General features: G+C 42.3%; 1 protein-coding gene across 2 annotated transcripts in view; it reads right to left on the bottom strand.

Annotated features, from left to right (window-relative positions):
* net1 (neuroepithelial cell transforming 1) overlaps positions 1-17700 on the bottom strand; it is a 130751-nt gene extending 113051 nt beyond the window's left edge. For both annotated transcript variants that reach the window (XM_072241277.1, XM_072241278.1), the window contains exon 1: positions 17446-17700. In XM_072241277.1, the coding sequence (XP_072097378.1) occupies positions 17446-17552 (107 nt within the window). In that variant the 5' untranslated portion in view covers positions 17553-17700. The remainder of the gene's footprint in view (positions 1-17445) is intronic.
* Between the last annotated feature and the right edge of the window lie 1613 nt (positions 17701-19313).

Raw genomic sequence — 19313 nt, 5'->3', positions numbered from 1 at the left:
CATGCAAAAATGCCATTCCCTATTCCCAGTTCCTCCGTCTTCGCCGCATCTGCTCCGAGGATGAGGTTTTCCGTTCCAGGACATCTCAAATGTCCTCTTTCTTTAAGGATCGTGGTTTCCCTTCCGCTGTCATCGATGATGCCCTCACCTGCATCTCCTCCATTTCCCGCACTTCGGCTCTCACCCCATCCTCCTGCCACCACAACAGGGACAGAGTTCCCCTTGTCCTCAACTACCACCCCACCAGCCTCTGGATCCAGCACATTATCCTCCGCAACTTCCGCCACCTTCAACAGGACTCCACCACTAAGCACATCTCTCCCTCTCCACTTTCCACAGGGATCGGTCCCTCCGCAACTCCCTCGTCCACACGTCCCTCCCCACAGATCTCCCACCTGGCACTTATCCCTGTAAGCGCAAGTGCTACACCTATCCCTACACCTCCTCTCTTGCCACCATTCAGGGCCCCAAACAGTCCTTCCAAGTGAGGCAACACTTCACCTGTGAGTCTGTTGGGGTCATCTATTGCATCCGGTGCTCCCAGTGCGGCCTCCTTTACATTGGTGAAACCCGATGCAGATTGGGGGACCGCTTTGTCAAGCACCTCCGCTCCGTCCGCCAAAACAGACAGGATCTCCCAGTAGCCACCCACTTCAACTCTGCTTCCCACTCCCATTCAGATATGTCCATACATGGCCTCCTCTACTGCCATGATGAGGCTAAACTCAGGTTGGAGGAGCAACAACTCATATACCGTCTAGGTAGTCTCCAGCCCCTTGGTATGAACATAGAATTCTCCAACTTCCGGTAATTCCCTCCCCCTCCCTTCCCCTTTCCCTATGTCACTCTGCCCCCTCCCCCAGCTGCATATCACCTCTCTCATGGTTCCACCTCCTTCTACTACCCATTGTGTTTTCCCCTATTCTTTCTTCACCTTTCCTGCCTATCACCTCCCTGCCTCCGCTCCCCCACCCCTTGATCTTTCCCCTTACTGATTTTTTTTTACCTGGAACCTACCAGCCTTCTCCTTCCCACCCTCCCCCACCTTCTTTATAGGGCCTCTGCCCCTTCCCTCTACAGTCCTGATGAAGGGTTCCGGCCCAAAACGTCGACCGATCTTTTCCACAGATGCTGCCCGTCTTGCTGAGTTCCTCCAGCGTGTTGTGGATGATGAGGTTGATCGTCCAGTAGCTTACTTTTCTAAGAAATTTAATTTGCATCAAAGAAATTATTCCACCATAGAAAAGGAGTTATTATCTCTTGTTTTGGCTTTACAACATTTTGATGTGTATGTTGGTAGAACTCAGAAACCACTCATAGTTTACACTGATCATAATCCGTTAGTGTTTTTGACGAAGATGAAAAACAAAAATAGAAGGTACTGAATTGGTGTTTGATGTTACAGGAGTATAATATGTTGATAACTCATATTAAAGGTAAAGATAATGTGATTGCTGACTGTCTATGTAGATGTTGAATGTACAATATAAATTTTTTTTGATGGAGTGGTATTTAACATTTGTAACGCTCCTGCTGTATATTAGTTTGCAAGGTCCTGTGTGATAATACTGTGTATATTGTGTATGTTGTAGATTTTTATACATTTGTATTTTTTGTGTAAATAGTTAAAACTTTGCTTATAAAAGACCAAAATTTTCCTTTTTTAGGAGGGAGGTGTTACATACCTCATGGGTATCTTGTGATTGTGGGGTGATGCAATTTTCCCACCAGTGAGGTCACGTGATGACATGTTCTCAACAGGTATATAACTGGAAACCTCTGTTGTTATGCAGTTTAATTCGTTGTTTAATTCATCAGTTACTCCGTTATGCTGCGTATTCGTCTCATGATGCAGTTTCGTTTTAAAGTGGAGTTTTACTTTCTATTGTAAGTATAGTATTGGAGAGTGAAGACCTTACTAAAGTACGGGAACCTGAAGGATTGAGTAAAGTTGGTGTCATTCGGCGGTTTAATACAGGATCGACCTTGTTGAATCTTCGTTCAGAAATAGTGACCTGCATCTGAGATAACCCCTGTAAGATCAGGAAGGTATTTTGCAGTGTTTGTTTGCCAGGAAAAGGTCAGTTCCTTTAAGCCGTTTTAGTTCCTTTGTCGTGAATCCTTTGGAGAATCAGCAGTAACGTCACGTCTTTGAAGAAATCTGTTTCCAGAGAAGTCTCTTCGTATTGACTGTGTAAATCACTTGGACTTTCGAATTTACCATTTTAAGACTGTGTTCGAATTCACCACTTTAAGAACTGTTCCAGATTTGCCATATAGCCGTTAACTTCCGGTTAAGTTAGTCGTTTGAATTCTTTTCGCTATTGTTGAGCAGAGTTTAATAAATGCTTTTTTGTTTATAAAACCCGACTCAATTATATATTCATTGTTGCTGCTCACGTGACACCATCATCCTCATGATGTACCAGACAGCAATAATCCATGCCTTGCTGAAACCTGCATTACCTATAGCACAGACCTCAAGACACTTGAAAAGTACTATCATTGTCTCTGAAAAATCCTTCAAACTCACTGGTAGGCAAAGCAAACCAATATCAGTCTTATCCTAACATTTAGGGCATAATTGCATACAATCGACTCCATTATCCATATTGTTTAAATAGTCAATAACACACTCTCAAAACACATCTGAAATCTGTCATTGAAAGAGATCACCATCTGCCACAGGAAAAGACCGCAGACTCTGCTTAATGCCTAAGAAAAAGGCAGCATCTCTAGTTACTCTTGGCAATGCCTGAACCACAATTGTTCAAAGTGGAAGAAAGAGCATTACTGATGATATGAAGTAGGCATGCAAGTAGGGAGGAAGTTACTAGAACTTCAAAGGGATAGGGACAAGTAGAGTACATGGACAAGAACAAGGCAGATGTAACATCGCAGGGAAAATGGAAAATTGTAAAGTTTGGTGCACAAACAGAAAACCAGCATTTTTTCCTTAAAAAATAATGAAAGATTGAGTAATATTGATTTTCAAAGTTGACTAGCTATATTGTAAATAAGCCTTTGAAGGCCAACATCCAAGAGCATCAGATGAATGGAAAAGTGAGTTTTGAGAAGATTTAGATGAAAGATTAATAATATGGGGCATTGTTAAGAATGCAAGTAGATATTGTGCAAAGATTGTTCTCCTCTCCTGAAAAGGGGATATATTTGATCTAGAGGGAACACAATGAATATGAGTGAATATTTTTTTCCCCAGAGATGCTGGGCTTACCCCACTCAAAGAGAGACTGAGTCCATGTTAGCATAAAATAACACAAGTTTTGTAAGCTGCCAGCAACATGTTGCCATATTTCACCAACGCCATATTGTAAAAGGGCACAGAAATAGGTCATTTGGCCCAATCCATTCATGCCAAACAATATGTCTGTCTGAACAAATCCTATTTGCCTATATTCAGTGCTGTTCCCCACCCTGTCCTCCTGAGTTATCACTTTCAAGGATCTATGTACCTCATCCTGTCTGTTCTGCACTTACAGGGGCCTACTATTTACTGCACAAGCCCTGTCTTTGTTTAACTTACTAAAATGCAACACTTCACACTTGACATAGTTAAATTTCACCTGCCATTCCTTAGCCCACTCCCAGTTCACCCAGATCTTGCGGTAATCTTGTGATAAAATTTTTCACTATCCACTAAAACACAAATGTTGATGTCATATGCAAATCTACTAACCACTGCCATCCAAATCGTTAATATAGATCAATTGAGTTTATGATAAATCAAAGTCTATTGTCATATGCACAAGTTACATGCACACAGGTGCAATGAAAGTCTTGCAGCATCATATGAGGAACAATCACATGAAAAGTAAATAATACGTTTTTTTAACAGGAAGAAACAAAATCAGAATGAAAAAGTCAAATTAAAAGTAATCTCATTAAATTATTTTTAAAAACACGATCCTGTACACTAAATCCAAGGAGGATGTTTCCCCTGTCTAATAAATCTAAAAAGAGGGAACAAACTTAGAAAATGGAATACCATTCAGGACTGAGATGAGGAGAAATTTCTTCATTCAGAGGATGGTGAATATTTGAACTTCTTAGTGGACTATGGCAGCTCATGCTCTGAGTTCAATTAACACAGAGGTATTTTACTGATATTAAGCGATATATGAATAGGACAGAAAAATGGCTAGTAGGCCCAAACAGCCTGCTCCTACTTTGAATGCCTCTCCCACTAGGCAGAAGATAAAACCTGAAAGCATTTACCACCAGCCTCAATGACAGCTTCTATCCCAATTGAACTATTGAATGGTTCCCCATTATGATTAGACTTGTGATCTCACAATTTACCTCATTATGACTTTGCACCTTATTGCTATCTGCTCTGCACTTTCCTGTAGCTGTTACACTTTATTTTGCTGTTGCTTCAACTTGTCTACCTCAAGTACTGTATAATGAATTGATCTGTATGACCAGTATAGAAGACGAGCTTTTCACTGTACCTTGGTACATGTGACAACAATAAACCAATTTCAATACAAGGGGAAAAAAATCAGTTACGTTTGAAGAACAGTTTAACTACGTAAAACCCCACTTGTGAGGCCAATATGCAATGGTTGTTTCCTGAGTAATCTTAATAGTTTTTCACTGGATGATATTAGAAACTGAGGAATTCAGTACAATTTAATCACAATATTGGCTCACCAGTCTTCACAATGTAATTCAACTTTATTTGATGAAGAGACAGTGTAGTTAAAAGAAACTTAATGAATGCCAGAAAAAAGTAAGAATCCTGAAGTCCCCAGTCCTCCGCCCACGCACAAGCAGCAGCAATCAACATCAATCCCTCCCCCCAACTCCAAATTATTTTTGCAGAAAGCATCAGCACGCCCGACCACCCACCATGCAAGCAACAGGAAAGCCCTGAAGAGAGACCATGGTCTACAGTCTATCAAAAACTACTGTTCATACCATCAGTTTGACACCCCTCAGGCTCTCTCCCTCTCTCACTAACAGAGGGAGAAAAACATCACTCCTTCCACAGTAGGAGGAAACCTGAGCACCCAGAAGAAACCCATGCAGTCATGGGGAAAACATACAAACTTCTTTTGGAGTTTGCAGTTTCCATGGTGGAAATTGAACCTGGTCCGCTGTATTATAAAGCATTGTACTAACCACTACGCTACCAAGCCAATGCTCAAAATAGAAATATAGAATAATCTGAGAATTTAGAAAGAAGATATGGGCTTTGTGATGGAGATTTACAGGTCAAAAAGCAGTGAACATTATTTATTATAGACCAAGATTTAACTGTATATAGTGTATATTTTCACAATTCAGGCCACCTGAGTCAATCTATTTCAAGACACTTTTGGTAAAGTGTTAGATGCTGCTATGATTAGCTAAAAAAAATTGGGCAGTGGGCAAAGAAAAGTAGTTAAAAAGGTATAAACAAGACAAACTACCATTTAGCTGAGTAACAAATTATGTACTAAAATGAAATACAGAATACATTAGAACACTACTGTGAAAAATTGCAGTCAGGCAAAGATTAAAGACAAAGTCCAGGCAAGTATAGCCCAGGACAGTTGTAGTCAAGTGAGACTGCTGGAGATAGGCTGGGGTGACTACGGTAAAGTGTACTCAAGCCAGATGAGTGAGGCCTCTGTACTGAGATTTTTCCAGCAAGGTCTTCCTAAAGCATAATGTCCCTTTACACAATACAGGTGCCAGAGACAGATGAGATAAGAAGAACGGAAGGATGTGAAACATACCTGATAACTAAGGCACAACTGTCTTTAAATTATCATCAGCTGTCCACTTGAAGTTTTGACAAACTTTAACATCACTATTGTGAATGGCAATTGATCCTGCAAGCAATGAATTCAACATAAACTGTACAATCTACCAAATGGCCAATATCCATAATTGATAAGCCAAATCTGAATAAAAATAGCAAGTTTTCTGTCCTGGCTTTAGAACAGTGTGGGTGACAGGTTCCACGTAGCTCTCCTTGTGCACAAGTGAAATAAAAAGAATGTTTGAGTCATGAGAGAGATTGCGTTCTGGGCCCACTTATTGTAGTTACCTTATTTTATTATTGGTAATGGTACTACCAATATTGCTGCAGTGTATTAGTTCTTGATAGCTATTGATGAAAGAATTCATTCAGTATATGCTGCTATTTATGAGGTGTCTAGGGAGTGGTAGCACATCTGGTGAAGGGGTTTGTCATGTCCATTCTGGGGTAGCTCACTCACCTATGGTCCCCACCGGACACTCAGCTCTCACCTGTGACTCCAAGTAGCTGTTTGCACGTGGGAGTGGCCACACCCCAGTACTTCGCTTCAACAGGCAAGCAAAACTATGTGATGATAATCAGCAGGCCTCATATCCCAGTGAAATAGGGACATTCCTGTTCTGACATGGGAAGTCAGCTCCAGTGAACTGGACGGATGAGTGAAGAATGCGGTTCTGCAATGCTTTGTGGAGAGCGAAGGGCATGATAAGGCACAGAAGTCATGGTTATCCAGTTTAACGGTGAAAAGACCCCAGTTTGTGACAACTACTCGTACCACTGGACCCAGACTTCCGAGGTCAAAAATGTGAAACTGTCTCAATGCACTGGCTTCCGCTTTAAAAATTCTCCCACGCAGGTTTCACTGTCATTGTTGAATATAATAGATAACCAACATGCTGTCACATTCTTTTGATTGGCTGTATATGAACAAAATTAGTGCAGACACCTAGTATAGATAATGGACTGTCTTTATACAATGCTTTTAATGATTGCATCCTCCAAATCTTCATTTACATTGAAACATTCAAGATAATTGCCGATATCTTCAAATTCTTCATAGTTCCTATCTTGTTGAAATAGTGAAATCGTTTCATTTTTACTTCCGGTCCTTTCTTGCATCTCCAAGTTTGAAACCGCAGTGAGCAAAACAATTCTAAATTGTCTTACTGCTTATTTCTCGCCAACTATCAGCGACAAAAATAACTGCTTTTTGAACAGAAACACACAGAACTGTTTGGCAGCAGTCTCCTGTTCCAATTAATTCGCACAGCGAATGAAAGGAATCCTGGCTATTTTCTCGATTAGTTTTTGTTCTTTAACAGTTGTCTCAAATAAACAGCTGCCCCGATTAACTGATGGACCAGTTAACCGGAATCCACTGTAGTGAGAAAAACCAACAGACGAATCAGCATTATTTTGAATTCCCAAACTTCCTTGCAAAAGTTAAATGATATACATTTAACCTATCTTCACGTGACTTACTGACTCAGTCAATGAAAGATTCCTCCATTTCCTGCACTTATAATTCCAGTACACATCAACGTTTAGATGTAAACCACATTTGACATAAAACTATATTCCTTGAAAATTGTCATCACATTGCAACAATTCTGTAAATATTGTGTTAGCCCTTTGATTAAATTGAAAGCCGCATCTGCTCCTTTGACTATTGGGCAATTCAAGTGGAGGATAAACTCTGACCATGCCAAAGAAAACATTGCCACATACATCTTGACAAAACAATGATCTAGAAAGTCCTATTCCAAACATGTTGAAACTGTATAGCAGTTAGTGCGATGCTACTGCGGCTTACAGCCCAAGTCTGGAGTTCAATTCTGGCATCCTCTGTAGGGAGTCTGTACACCCTCCCCATGGAATGTGTGGGTTTTCCCCTGGGTGCTCCAGTTTCCTCGCACAGTCCAAAGATGTACTGCATATATTAATTGGCTATTGTAAACAGTACCATGATTAGGTTAGGGTTAAATTGGGGCTGTCGGCTTGCTCAGGCAGAGTGGTTTGAAGGGCAAGGGCTGACTCCGCACTGTATTGTTAAACAAATAAGTACAGAAATTGCTGTGTGTCAATTCAACTAAATCCAGTAGTTATGATAATTCTGCTTTGTAAAATTCACCTTTGAATTCACTGTCCTGTGAAAGTCTTACAGATTGTATATTTCAAAGGAATAAATCACAATAACTAGACAATTGACCACAGCTACAGCATAACAAGTTTAAATGATTCAGATTTCTATAGCTCCAATCTGCTTTTAACTTACCTTGACACATCATAAAACTTTTTTGCCTCATTTCATATATTGGGATGCAACTTCAAAGTGCTTTTGTTGGTGCCATTTCCTCCAAATTATTTACAAGAATAATCATAAAGTCAACAAATTGTTTTTTTAAAAATCATTTCCTGTTTAACCAAAAAAATCTACATGACAGCAATTCTTTTTCTTTTTTTTTGTCAGTCTCTTGGGATCAAGTGTGGCGCGTGGCCAAGTGGTTAGGGCGTTGGACTAGCGATCTGAAGGTCGTGGGTTCGAGCCTCGGCCAAGGCAGCATGTGTGTCCTTGAGCAAGGCACTTAACCACACAATGCTCCAGTCTACTCAACTGAGAATGGGTACCGGCAAAAATGCTGGGGGTTAACCTCGCGATAGACTGGTGTCCTATCCGGGGGTGGGGGAATCTCGTACTCCCAGTCGCCTCACACCACGGAAACCAGCATAAGCACCGGCCTGATGGGCTACAAGGATCTTGCCAGACTTTAACCTTGGGATCAAGGATTGCATCTGAAGTACTTTATTGGCTGGAAAGTACTGGCCAAGATCACAGAAGATGCAACAAAAAATATCAGTCAAATGATAGCTTTCAGACAAGTGTAATTACTGTTTAAAAGAATTGCAGTATGCTATATCTTACAAGTCATTGTAGAAATTGGAACACCTGCCGATCATCAAAGAAACTATTATCCAGTTTAACTTGCGGCAGGAAGAAAACAGATTGTAATTTTCTTGCATGAAGTTTTGGCGAAGTAACAAAGCTTGCCTACAAGTTTTTTTTAAATATCCATAATGAACATGGAATGGGTAGCCCCATAAAACTTGTCATGACATATCTCATGGCTCATTTCAACAAGACCAAAAATTAGCATGCGAAACAAAATTTTCACTGTACAAATTTACCAAGCACTGGTTGAACACCAAAGACTGTTGGACTGACCACTGTCCAGTCTGCACCATTACCTCCATCAACCTGCCTTTAAGACAGGGGTTCCCAACATTCATTATGCCATGGACCCCTATCATTAACTAAGGGGTCTGTGGACTCCAGGTTGTGACCCTCTGCATTATTGGAAATGTTGCCACAATGGGATTAATGTTAAAGCTTTCAAGGACCTCAAAGCCAACTCTTTCCAAAGCTCATCTCACAAACTGCTTGCCAATTTCCTCCTACAAGTGTCTATAGTTTCTGGGCTACACTCAAGTCTACCATAATTGGTACCTATAATGTCAACTTCTCCAACAGGAAGAAATGGAACGAGCAGACCACAGAAAAGTATTCAATTGAAGGAGGGCAAATTATGATGTTATTAGGCAGGAACTTGGGAGTGTGAATTGGAAACAATATACTCTGGGAAATGCACAACAGAAATGTGAAGGTTGCTTAGGGAGTACTTGCATGGACTTTTAAATAGGTTAGTTCCATTGAAGCAGGAAAAGGATAGAGGTTGAAGGAACCATGGTCAACAACAGATGTGTAACATCTACTCAAAGGAAGAAAGAAACACACTTAAGGTTTACGAAGCAAGGAACAGACAGGGCTGTGAAGAGTTATAAGGTGGCCATGAAGAAACTTAAGACTAATGAGAACAAACAGAAGACGCAAGGTGGCCTTGGCAAGTAGGGTTAAGGAAAACCTCAAGGCATTCTACATGTACATGAAGAACAAGAGAATGAGGGAAGGACCGATCAGGGATAAAAGAGCAAACATGTACAGTACCTGGAGTTGGAGGAGGCAGGCAAGGTCCTTAATGAATGTTTTGTTTCACTAGTGAGTGGGACCATAAAGAATGTGAGAAGAGCCTAGAACAGTCTATTATGCTGGAACATGTCAATGTGTAGGAAGATGATGTACTGGAACTTTTGAAAAACATTAGGATAGACAAGCTCCCAGGACCAGATGGCATATACTGCAGATTACTATTGGAAATGAGGAAGAGATTACTGCAACATTGGAGATGATCTTTGCATCCTTACTGGCCACAAAGAGTAGTACCAGAAGACTGGAGGGTGACAAATGTTATTCCTTCGTCCAAGAAAGGTAACAGGAATAATCCAAGAATTACAGACCAGTTGGTGGGAAAACTATCTGCGAGGATTCTTAGTGACAGGATTTGCAAGCATTTGGAAAAGCATTGGCTGATTGGAGTTAGTCAACATGGCTTTCTGAGGAATAGAAGGCAGAGGATGGTAGTAGATAGAAAGTATTCTCCGTGGAGGTCGTTGACCAGTGGTGTTTTGCAGGGATCTGTCTGAGCCCTCTGCTCTTTGTTATTTTTATAAATGACTTGGATGAGGAAGTAAAAATATGGGTTAGTAAGTCTGCAGATGACGTCAAGGTTGTCGTAGGCTATACTGAGAGATTGTCAGGATGCAAGAAGTGGCAGACGGAGTTCAATCTGGAAAGCTGTGAAGAGATACACTTTGGAAGGTCAAACCTGAAAGCAAACTACATCATCAACAGCAAGATTCTTAAGAATATGGGAGAAGAGTGATCTTGGGGCTGATATCCATAGATTCCTGAAAGTTGGCAAACAACTTGATAGGGTGTTTAAGGTGGCTTGTAGTGTATGGCCTTCATTAACTTGTCAATGGGATGAGTTAAGAGTGCATTGGGGGCCAAAAATCAAAAAAGAGATGAATAAAAGACTGAAGTTGTTATATTTGAATGCACGCAGCATATGGAATAAGGTAGATGATCTTGTAGCACAGTTAAAGACTGGCAGGTATGATGTTATGGGCATCTGAATCATGGTTGAAAGAAGATTCTAAGGCCATAAGGCATAGGAGCAGAATTAGGTCATTTAGCCCATCGAGTCTGCTCTGTCATTCAATCATGGCTGATCCCTTTTTCCCCTCCTCAGCCCCACTTCCCACCATTCTCCCAGTAACCTTTGATGCCATGTTCAATAAAGAACCTATCAATCTCTGCCTTAAATACACCCAACAACCTGGCCTTCACAGCCACCTGCAGTAAAAAATTTCACTAATTCACCACCCCCTGACTCAAGAAATTTCTCTGCATCTCTGTTTTAAATGGACGTCCCTCTATCCTGAGGTGGTGCCCTCTTGTCCTAGATCCACCGCCCCCCCCCCAACCACCATGGGAAACATCCTTTCTACATCTACTGTCTAACAACTGACTCCAACATCTTCCTAACCACTGAGGGTCAGGCTAACTGACCTACAAATTTCCTTTCGGCTGCCTTCCTCCTTTCTTAGAGTAAAGTGACATTTGCAATTTTCCTGTCCGCTAGCAGCATGCCAGAGTCCAATGATCTTTGAAAGATCATTACTAATGCCTCTAAAATCTCTACCGCTACCTCTTTCAGAACCCTAGGGAGCAGTTCATCTGGTTCTGGTGACTTATGTACCCTTGGGTCTTCCAGCTTTTTGAGCACCTTCTCCTTGTAATAGTAACAGCACTCACCTCTCTTCCTTCACAGACTTTAACATCTGGCACACTGCTACTCTCTTCCACAGTGAAGACTGATGGAAAATCCTCATTTCGTTCATCTGCCATCTCCTTCTCTGTTATCATTTCTCCGGCCTCATTTTCCAGTGGTCCTATACCCACTCTCACCATCTATTTTTTTTTTAAACACACTTGAAAAAGCTTTAATCATCCACTTTGATATTGTCTGCCAGCTTGTTTCATATTTCATCTTTTCCCTCCTGATGATTATTTAAGTTGCTCTCTACAGGTTTTTAAAAGCTTCCCAATCCTCTACCTTCCTGCTAATTATTGCTTTGTATGCCCTCTTTTTTGCTTTTACATTAGCTTTGACTTCCCTTAATAGCTACAGTTGTACTATTTTGTCATTTGAGTATTTCTTCATTTTTGGAATACATCAATCCTGTAACTTCCTCATTTTTCCCAGAAACTCACACCATTGCTGCTCTGTCAGCATCTCTGAGGAATTATATACAGAATTAAAAAGGCTAAAACCTGACTGACTTATTGGCAGCTTGACAAGTCGTGCTGTGAGAATAATGTATGAACAAAGAGGTGTTCGTTGCATGAGAAAGTTGCTCTGTGTATCTTTACCAGAGTACATATGTGATAACGAATGTTTAGCAGCAGCCCCAGACAGTACTCGGTGCTCACTTGATTTGCAGGTTTTCCCAAGCTCTGTGAGCGGGGCTCTGTCGTTCAACTGAGTGACGCAAACTTGCTAATAAACAATATGTACTTTTAGGTAAACTGAAAATTACTCCCTGGGTCTGAACCTAAAGTCCTCTGGTAGAGAGGCAGATCAACATTTAGTTTGGCCAACTCCTCCCTCATACCACTGTAATTTCCTTTACTCCACTGTGTGACGAGAATACACATAAATTAAGATGTTTGCTGGCCTGGGCTAGCATCAGTGGCATCAGCAGTTGGTCTGTCACCTGTCCTCAGGAGAAGGAGAGATAAGGAACAATGAAGCAGCATCTGGAGATGTGTAATGGAGGGACCGGAGAGAGAGCTGTCTAGAGCGGCTCCCCCTTTGAACCCTGAACTGTTTGAAGTGATGGACAGGCGATCTGGAGATGTGTAATGAAGGGACGGGAGAGAGAGCTGTCTGGAGCGGCTCCCCTTTTGAACCCTGAACTGTTTGAAGTGATGGACAGGCAATACCCCAGCAGGGGGATAAAAAGGGACAGGCTCGCTAAGGCAGGACACACACGACACCCGAGGTAACGAGACCCTGGAAGCGGTGCGTCTCTCACAAGTCGGTGGGAAGTACCGGACCTAAAACGCACAAGGTGGAGAGGTACGATCAGCGGGAACCCGGTGTGTGTCCACCCTCACTTGGGTGCCGGGTTCACTGCAGAGGATCAACCGCATCTGGAGGAGGGGTCACAGTCGGTGACCTCAGGTGACATCACAAAGGACCCGCCCGAAAGCTGCTTGTGAGCAATATCGCCGGTCTGTGAGTGGAAGCCGTTCTGAATGATCAGTCGTTCTCGTTTTCTCTCTCTCCCTCCCCCCACGTTGTCCATCGCCATGGCAACGATTACTGCGAACTGAACTAAATCGAACTGGACTTTTGTGTCACTTTGAAATTGGTCATTTACCCCTAGACAACGATAGAGCTTGATTGATGCTGTTATCTTAATTCTGTGCACATGTGTGTTTATCATTGCTGAACTGTTGCATTTATTATCCTTTCGATTACTGTGTTGCTTGTTTCTTTAATAAAACCTTCTTAGTTCTAGTAATCCAGACTCCAAGTTAGTGATCCATTCCTGCTGGTTTGGCAACCCAGTTATGGGGTATGTAACAACTGAAACACTGAATTTCAAGTTGAACTTAATCATATTGTGATCACTGCCCCCAAGAATTCTTTTACCTTAAGCTCCCTAATTACATAACACCCAATCCAGCGCAGCTGAACCCCTAGTAGGCTCAATGACAAACTGCTCTAAAAAGACATCTTGTTGACATTCAACAAACTCAGTCTCTTGAAATCCATTACTAGTCTGATTTTCCCCAATCGACCTGCATGTTAAAATCTCTCATGACTATCATAACATTGCCCTTTTGACATTCCTTTTCTATTTCCCATTGTAATCTGTGGTCCACTTCCCAGCTGCTGTTGGGAGGCCTGTATATAACTGCTATCAGGGTCCTTTTATCCTTGCAGTTGGGAGCATCACATCCAAGGATACACATTACATCAAAAAGACAGGCAGGTAGGCAGAGGGGATAGGGTGACTCTGTTCGAAAAAAATGAAATCAAATCCTTATATAGAGGTGATATAGATGTCACTCTACCCCTTGTGGGTAAAGAAATTGCAAGCATAGAATGACCTTGGGAGATATGCCTCTGAACAGTAGCCAGGATGTGGGCTACAAATTACAATGGGAGATAGAAAAGGCACAGAAGAAGGACAATGTTGTAATAATCATGGCAGGTTTCATGAGTAGAATGCGAAAATCAGGTTGGTGCTGGATCCCAAGAGGGGGACTTTGTAGAATGTCTACAACATGGCTTTCTAGAGCAGCCTGTGGTTGAGCCCACTGAGGGATGGCAATTCTGGATTGGGTGTTATGTAATGACCCAGATTTGATTAGGGAGCTAAAGGTAAAGGAACCCTGCTGCAGTAGTGATCATAATAAGATAGAGTTCACCCTGCAGTTTGAAAAGAAGCTAAAATTGGATGTATCAGTATCACAGTGGAGTGAAGTTAAAGAAAACACTAGCAGGGATGACAGAAGAACAGCAATGGCTGGTGTTTCTTGGGGAAATTTGGAAGGCACAGGAAAGGTGTATCCCAAAGGAAGATGCATTCTAAAGGGAGGATGAGGCAACTGTGGCAGACAAGGGAAGTCAAGGACAGCATAAAAGCCAAAGGGAGGGCATATAATAGAGCAAAAATTAGTGGGAAGTTAAAGGCTTTTTTAGTGGGAAGCTTTTAAAAACCAATAGAAGGCAACTAAAAAAGCCATGAAGAGAGAAAAGATGAACTATGAAGGTAAGCTAGCCAATAATATAAAAGAGGTTTCCATTTCGGCTATATAAAGTGTAAAAGAGAGGTGAGAGTGTATATTGGACAGCTTGAGAGATTGTAATGGGGGGGCAAAAAAATGTTGAACAAACTTAAGTATTTTGAGTCAGTCTTCACTGAGGAAGGCACTAGCTGTATGGCAGAAATGTGAGTGTGTCAGGGGCAGAAGTGAGTGTTGTTGCTACTACCTGAAGGTACTTGGGAAGCTGAAAAGTCTGAAGGTATTTAAGTCACCTGGATCAGGTGGACTACACCCCAGGGTTCTGAAAGAGGTAGCTGAAGAGATTGTGAAGGCAATAGTAATGATCTTTCAAGAGTCACTATATTCTGGCATGGTTCTGGAGGACTGAAAAAAAGCAAACGTCACTCCACTCTTCAAGAAGGGAGGAAGGCAGGAGGAGGAAAATTATAGGCCAGTTAGCCTGACTTCAGTGATTGGAAAGATGTACGATTTGATTGTTAAGGATGTTTCAAGGTACTTGGAGGCACATGATAAGATAAGCCAACTTCAGGGGAAGGTTTTGTCAAAGGGAAATCTTGCCTGACAAATCTGTTGGAATTCTTTGAGGAAATAATCAGACAAGATAGACAAAGGAGAGTCAGTGGATTTTTTTTTTTGGATTTTCAGAAGGTCGTTGACAAGGTGCTACACACGAGGCTGCTTAACAAAATAAGAGTCCAAAGTATTACAGGAAAGTGCTAACATGGATAGAAGATTGGTTGACTGGCAGGAGGCAAAGAGTGTGAATAAAGGGGGCCTTTTTCGGTTGCCTGCCAGTGACTGATGGTGTGCCGCAGGAGTCGGTGTTGGGACCGCTTCTTTTAATGTTATATGTCAATACTTTGGACAAAGGAATTGATGACTCTGTGGGCAGGTTTGCAGACAATACAAAGATAGGTGGAGGGTTAGACAGTGTTGAGGAAGTAGGGTGTCTGCAGAAGGACAGACAGATCGAGGGAATGGTCAAAGTGGCAGATGGAATATAACTTAGGGAAGTGCATGGTCATGCACTTTGGTATGAGGAATAAAGACAGACCATCTTCCAAATGGGGAGAAAATTCAAAAATCAGATGTGCAAAGTGACTTGGGAGTCCTCGTGCAGGATTCCCTGAAGGTTAACTTGCAGGCTGAATCAGTGGTAGGAAAGGCAAATGCAATGTTAGCATTCACTTTGAGAGGACTAGAATACAAAAGCAAGGATGCAATGCTGAGGCTTTATAAGACATTGATCACACCATACTTGGAATATTGCGAGCAGTTTTGGTCCCCTTATCTAAGAAGCAATGTGGTGGCACTGGAGACAGTACAGAGGAAGTTCATGAGAAGATTCCTAGGAATGAAAGGGTTAATATACGAGAAGCATTTGATGGCTCAGGACCTGTACTCACTGGAGTTTAGAAGAATGAGAAGATTGAGAGGGATAATAAATCAACCATGATGGAATGGTAGAATAGACTTGATGGGCTGAATGGCCTGATTCTGCTCCCATGTCTTTTTGATCAGGGAATTGAGATCAAGAGCTGCAAGGTAATGTTGGAGCTCTACAATACTCCGGAGAGCATAATTTCAAGGTGATTGAAGGAAATACCTGGGGGGGGGGGGGGGAGAGAGGAAGAACACATCAGAGACAGATACAATGGAGACATTTAAGAGACTCACAAGTCTCTTAACCAATTGACAAAAGAAAAATTGAGCTCTGTGGGAAGGAAGGGTTAGATTGACCTTGGAGTAGGTTAACAAGTTAGTAAATTTGGCACAACATTGTTGGCAGAAGGGCTTGCACTCTACTGTACAAGTTCCGGTTTGATCAGTATGACTGGGATATTGAGGAGCTATTTCACTGCAAATGCAATGCAGTGTAACAAATATATGAAATGACCTCCAAATATTCTCAACAGGATGAAGATAGCTTTAGTGTCATCCTCTGACTGAGGGGTTCAGCAGGAAATAGAGGACCCAAATAAGATGGCAACTGGGGAGAGAACAGGGTAAGCAATTCACAGACAACCACAACTTGAATGAGTTTTTCCAGTGTTGTAGAAACCATCTGTCACCCAATACCACACAGCTGAAAGCACTCCAATGAAATCGGCTCATGGTAAGACCCTGGTAAATTAGGATCATTTCCAACATTTGAGAACCAGCTCTTGTGGATGCAGACATCAACATGCCAGCACTGCCTTTGGTCTCCTGCCCACAATTACTCAAAGTAGAGAAGCATTCAGGATGGGATGGAGTCCCTGGAAACACGAGGAGGCCTTGCACACGCAGAGGAAGTGAATGCATCACTTCACAAGCTACACAGCAGTTCCCATCCGATATCTCCTGCCTGTGGTCCCAAAGAATCCACTTTAGGACCCACAAAACCAGAATAAAATTATTTAATCCTCAATCCTGACTAAATAGCAAAGATAAACCTCACAAATTTATCATTTCTGACGCTTAAGTACAAGTGAAATTCCGACCCCTTTTTTTAAAAAACAAAGTAACAACACGTTTGATTTTAGATTTTAACTTTCAAACGTTGACAGTTTCAAATATCCAAGCAAACAATCTGCTGGAGGAACTCAGCGGGTCGCGCAGAATCCATGGCGGGGATAGGAATTAGCGACGTTGTTTCATTAGGGGTTTAAATTCGCCAAGATGTGATGTTATGGGTGGAGTGAAGGAGGGTCAGGCGAAGGGGAGGTTAACATAGCGGGGAGGAAGAGGGCAGTTGGGGATCCATAGTGGTAGGTGGGATGGAGGAAGTGATGAGTGGATGGGGGGGGGGGAACGGCAGCGGTAGGTACAGGGCAGAGAGTGAGGCGCTCTCAGGGGAGGAGGAACATGGATTAGAGGCGGAGTGCGATGCAGCCACCCGGCCCTTCTTTAAGTTTCCGCTCCCGCGACTCACCGGCGGAGGCTGTCGTCTGTCGTCTCCGGCGTGCTGGAAGGAGCCGAGGAGTTCCTTTTCAGCTGCGACCTCCTGTTCTCCCGTGCCGCCAAATCGGCCTGGCTCATTGCTGCAGAGGAATGGTGCGAGCCAGCGTCAGCGCTTCCCCACACCGGAAGGTCAGGCTGCGCGCCCAACCGCCCCTCCGTTTGAAACTGGCGCCGGCCAAACGCACCAATCACCGCACGGCTAGTTGCTAGGAGACGCCGGCCTTCACCTCTGCCGGGATGAACCGAAAGTAAGCGCCTGAAGAGACATTCCGTAAAGTAAACAGTTTTCATTGCGTTATCGGGGCTTGTTTATAAGCGTGCGGTGGAAGTGAACAGTTTTTCTGCAATACAGACGTTATGCTCTGTTTTCCTCTCATAATCCTAAAGATTTGCTGCTTGTTTATTTGACCACTTCACTATCCTCAGTGACAAAAGGAATCACGATAGAATTGATGGCCGTGTGTGAGAAAGAATACGTTTGTCGTTAAGTTTGTTCCGTTGGAGCCAGCATGGATTTAAGTTTGCTGAAATGGGAGAAGATTCAAAGACGCTTTACGAAAATGATTCTAGGATTGAAAGGCTAGTCTTATGAAGAGCGTTTGATGGCTCTGGGTCTGTATTCACTGGAATTCAGAAGAATGAGGGGTGACTTCGTTGAAACCTATCGAACGGTGAAAGGCCTTGATAGAGTGGATGTGGAGAGGATGTTTCCTTTGGTAGGAGGACACAGTCTCAGAATAGAGGGGTGTCGTTTTATAACGGAGATGAGGGTGATTTTTTTTCAGCCAGAGAGTAATGAATCTGCGGAATTCTTTGCCACAGGCAACTGTGGAGGCCAAGTCTGTATGTATATTTATGGCAGAAGTTGATAAATTCTTGATTGGTCAGAACATGAAGGGTTACGGAGAGAAGGCAGCAGATTGGAGCTAAGAGGAAAAATGGATTGGCCATGGTGAAATGGTGGAGCAGACTCGATAGGCCAAATGGCCTAATTCTGCTTCTACATCTTATGGTTATACTGTCAACAAGTGTGTCAATAATTACACTGTCTTTAAAATGAAACATTTAGCTTATTGTTTGTTGCTCCAGATTTCAGCATCTGTAGTCTAACCTGTCTCCACGTTTTAGAGCGATTTGGTGCCAATTGCGACTAGCTTGTATAGACATTTTGGTTGGCATTGATGAATTGGGCTGAAGAGTCTGGTTCCTTGTTGTATAACACTCTGACTCTAGTTGCAGGGGTACAGGGAAATAAGGGGACTAATGGGATTTGTTCCCTTGGAGCCAGCAAGGAAGGCTGGATGATCTCTTGTACCACTATGAGATAGCAGCCATGAAGCTCTGCACTGTTGGTGGTAATGTCTTTCAGATGACTACATATCTGAGGCCTCTTTAAAACAAAAATACCAGAGATTGTGAAGATACTGCAAAACTTGAGCAACACATACAAAATGCTGACTATTTATTCATTTCCATAGATGCTGCCTGACTTGCTGAGTTCTTCCAGCATTTTGTGTGTGTTGCTCAAGATTTCCATCATCTGCAGAATCTCTTACGTTAACAATGATCAGGATTATTTTCCCATTTCATGTTCCAGCATTATAACAACCATTCTAATATTGCACTAATTTTACAGCATCACCTATGGTCTGAAATCTATGCTTTAATTAGCTACCTTTCAGTTATACAGACAGGCCTCCAAATGTCATTGCAATTTTGTTTTGTGTCTTCTGATCCATCCAAAATCTATATTTTTCATTATCAATTCTCTGGTTCTATCCACATCAATATACAGGTGGCCTGTGGTATGGGGTCGGAGGGAGGGGTGGGATTTGTGAC

Source organism: Mobula birostris, chromosome 23, assembly GCF_030028105.1.
Source record: "Mobula birostris isolate sMobBir1 chromosome 23, sMobBir1.hap1, whole genome shotgun sequence".
NCBI lineage: Eukaryota > Metazoa > Chordata > Chondrichthyes > Myliobatiformes > Myliobatidae > Mobula > Mobula birostris.
The sequence above is the reverse complement of the archived record's forward strand: the minus strand, read 5'-3'. Positions and strand labels throughout refer to the sequence as shown.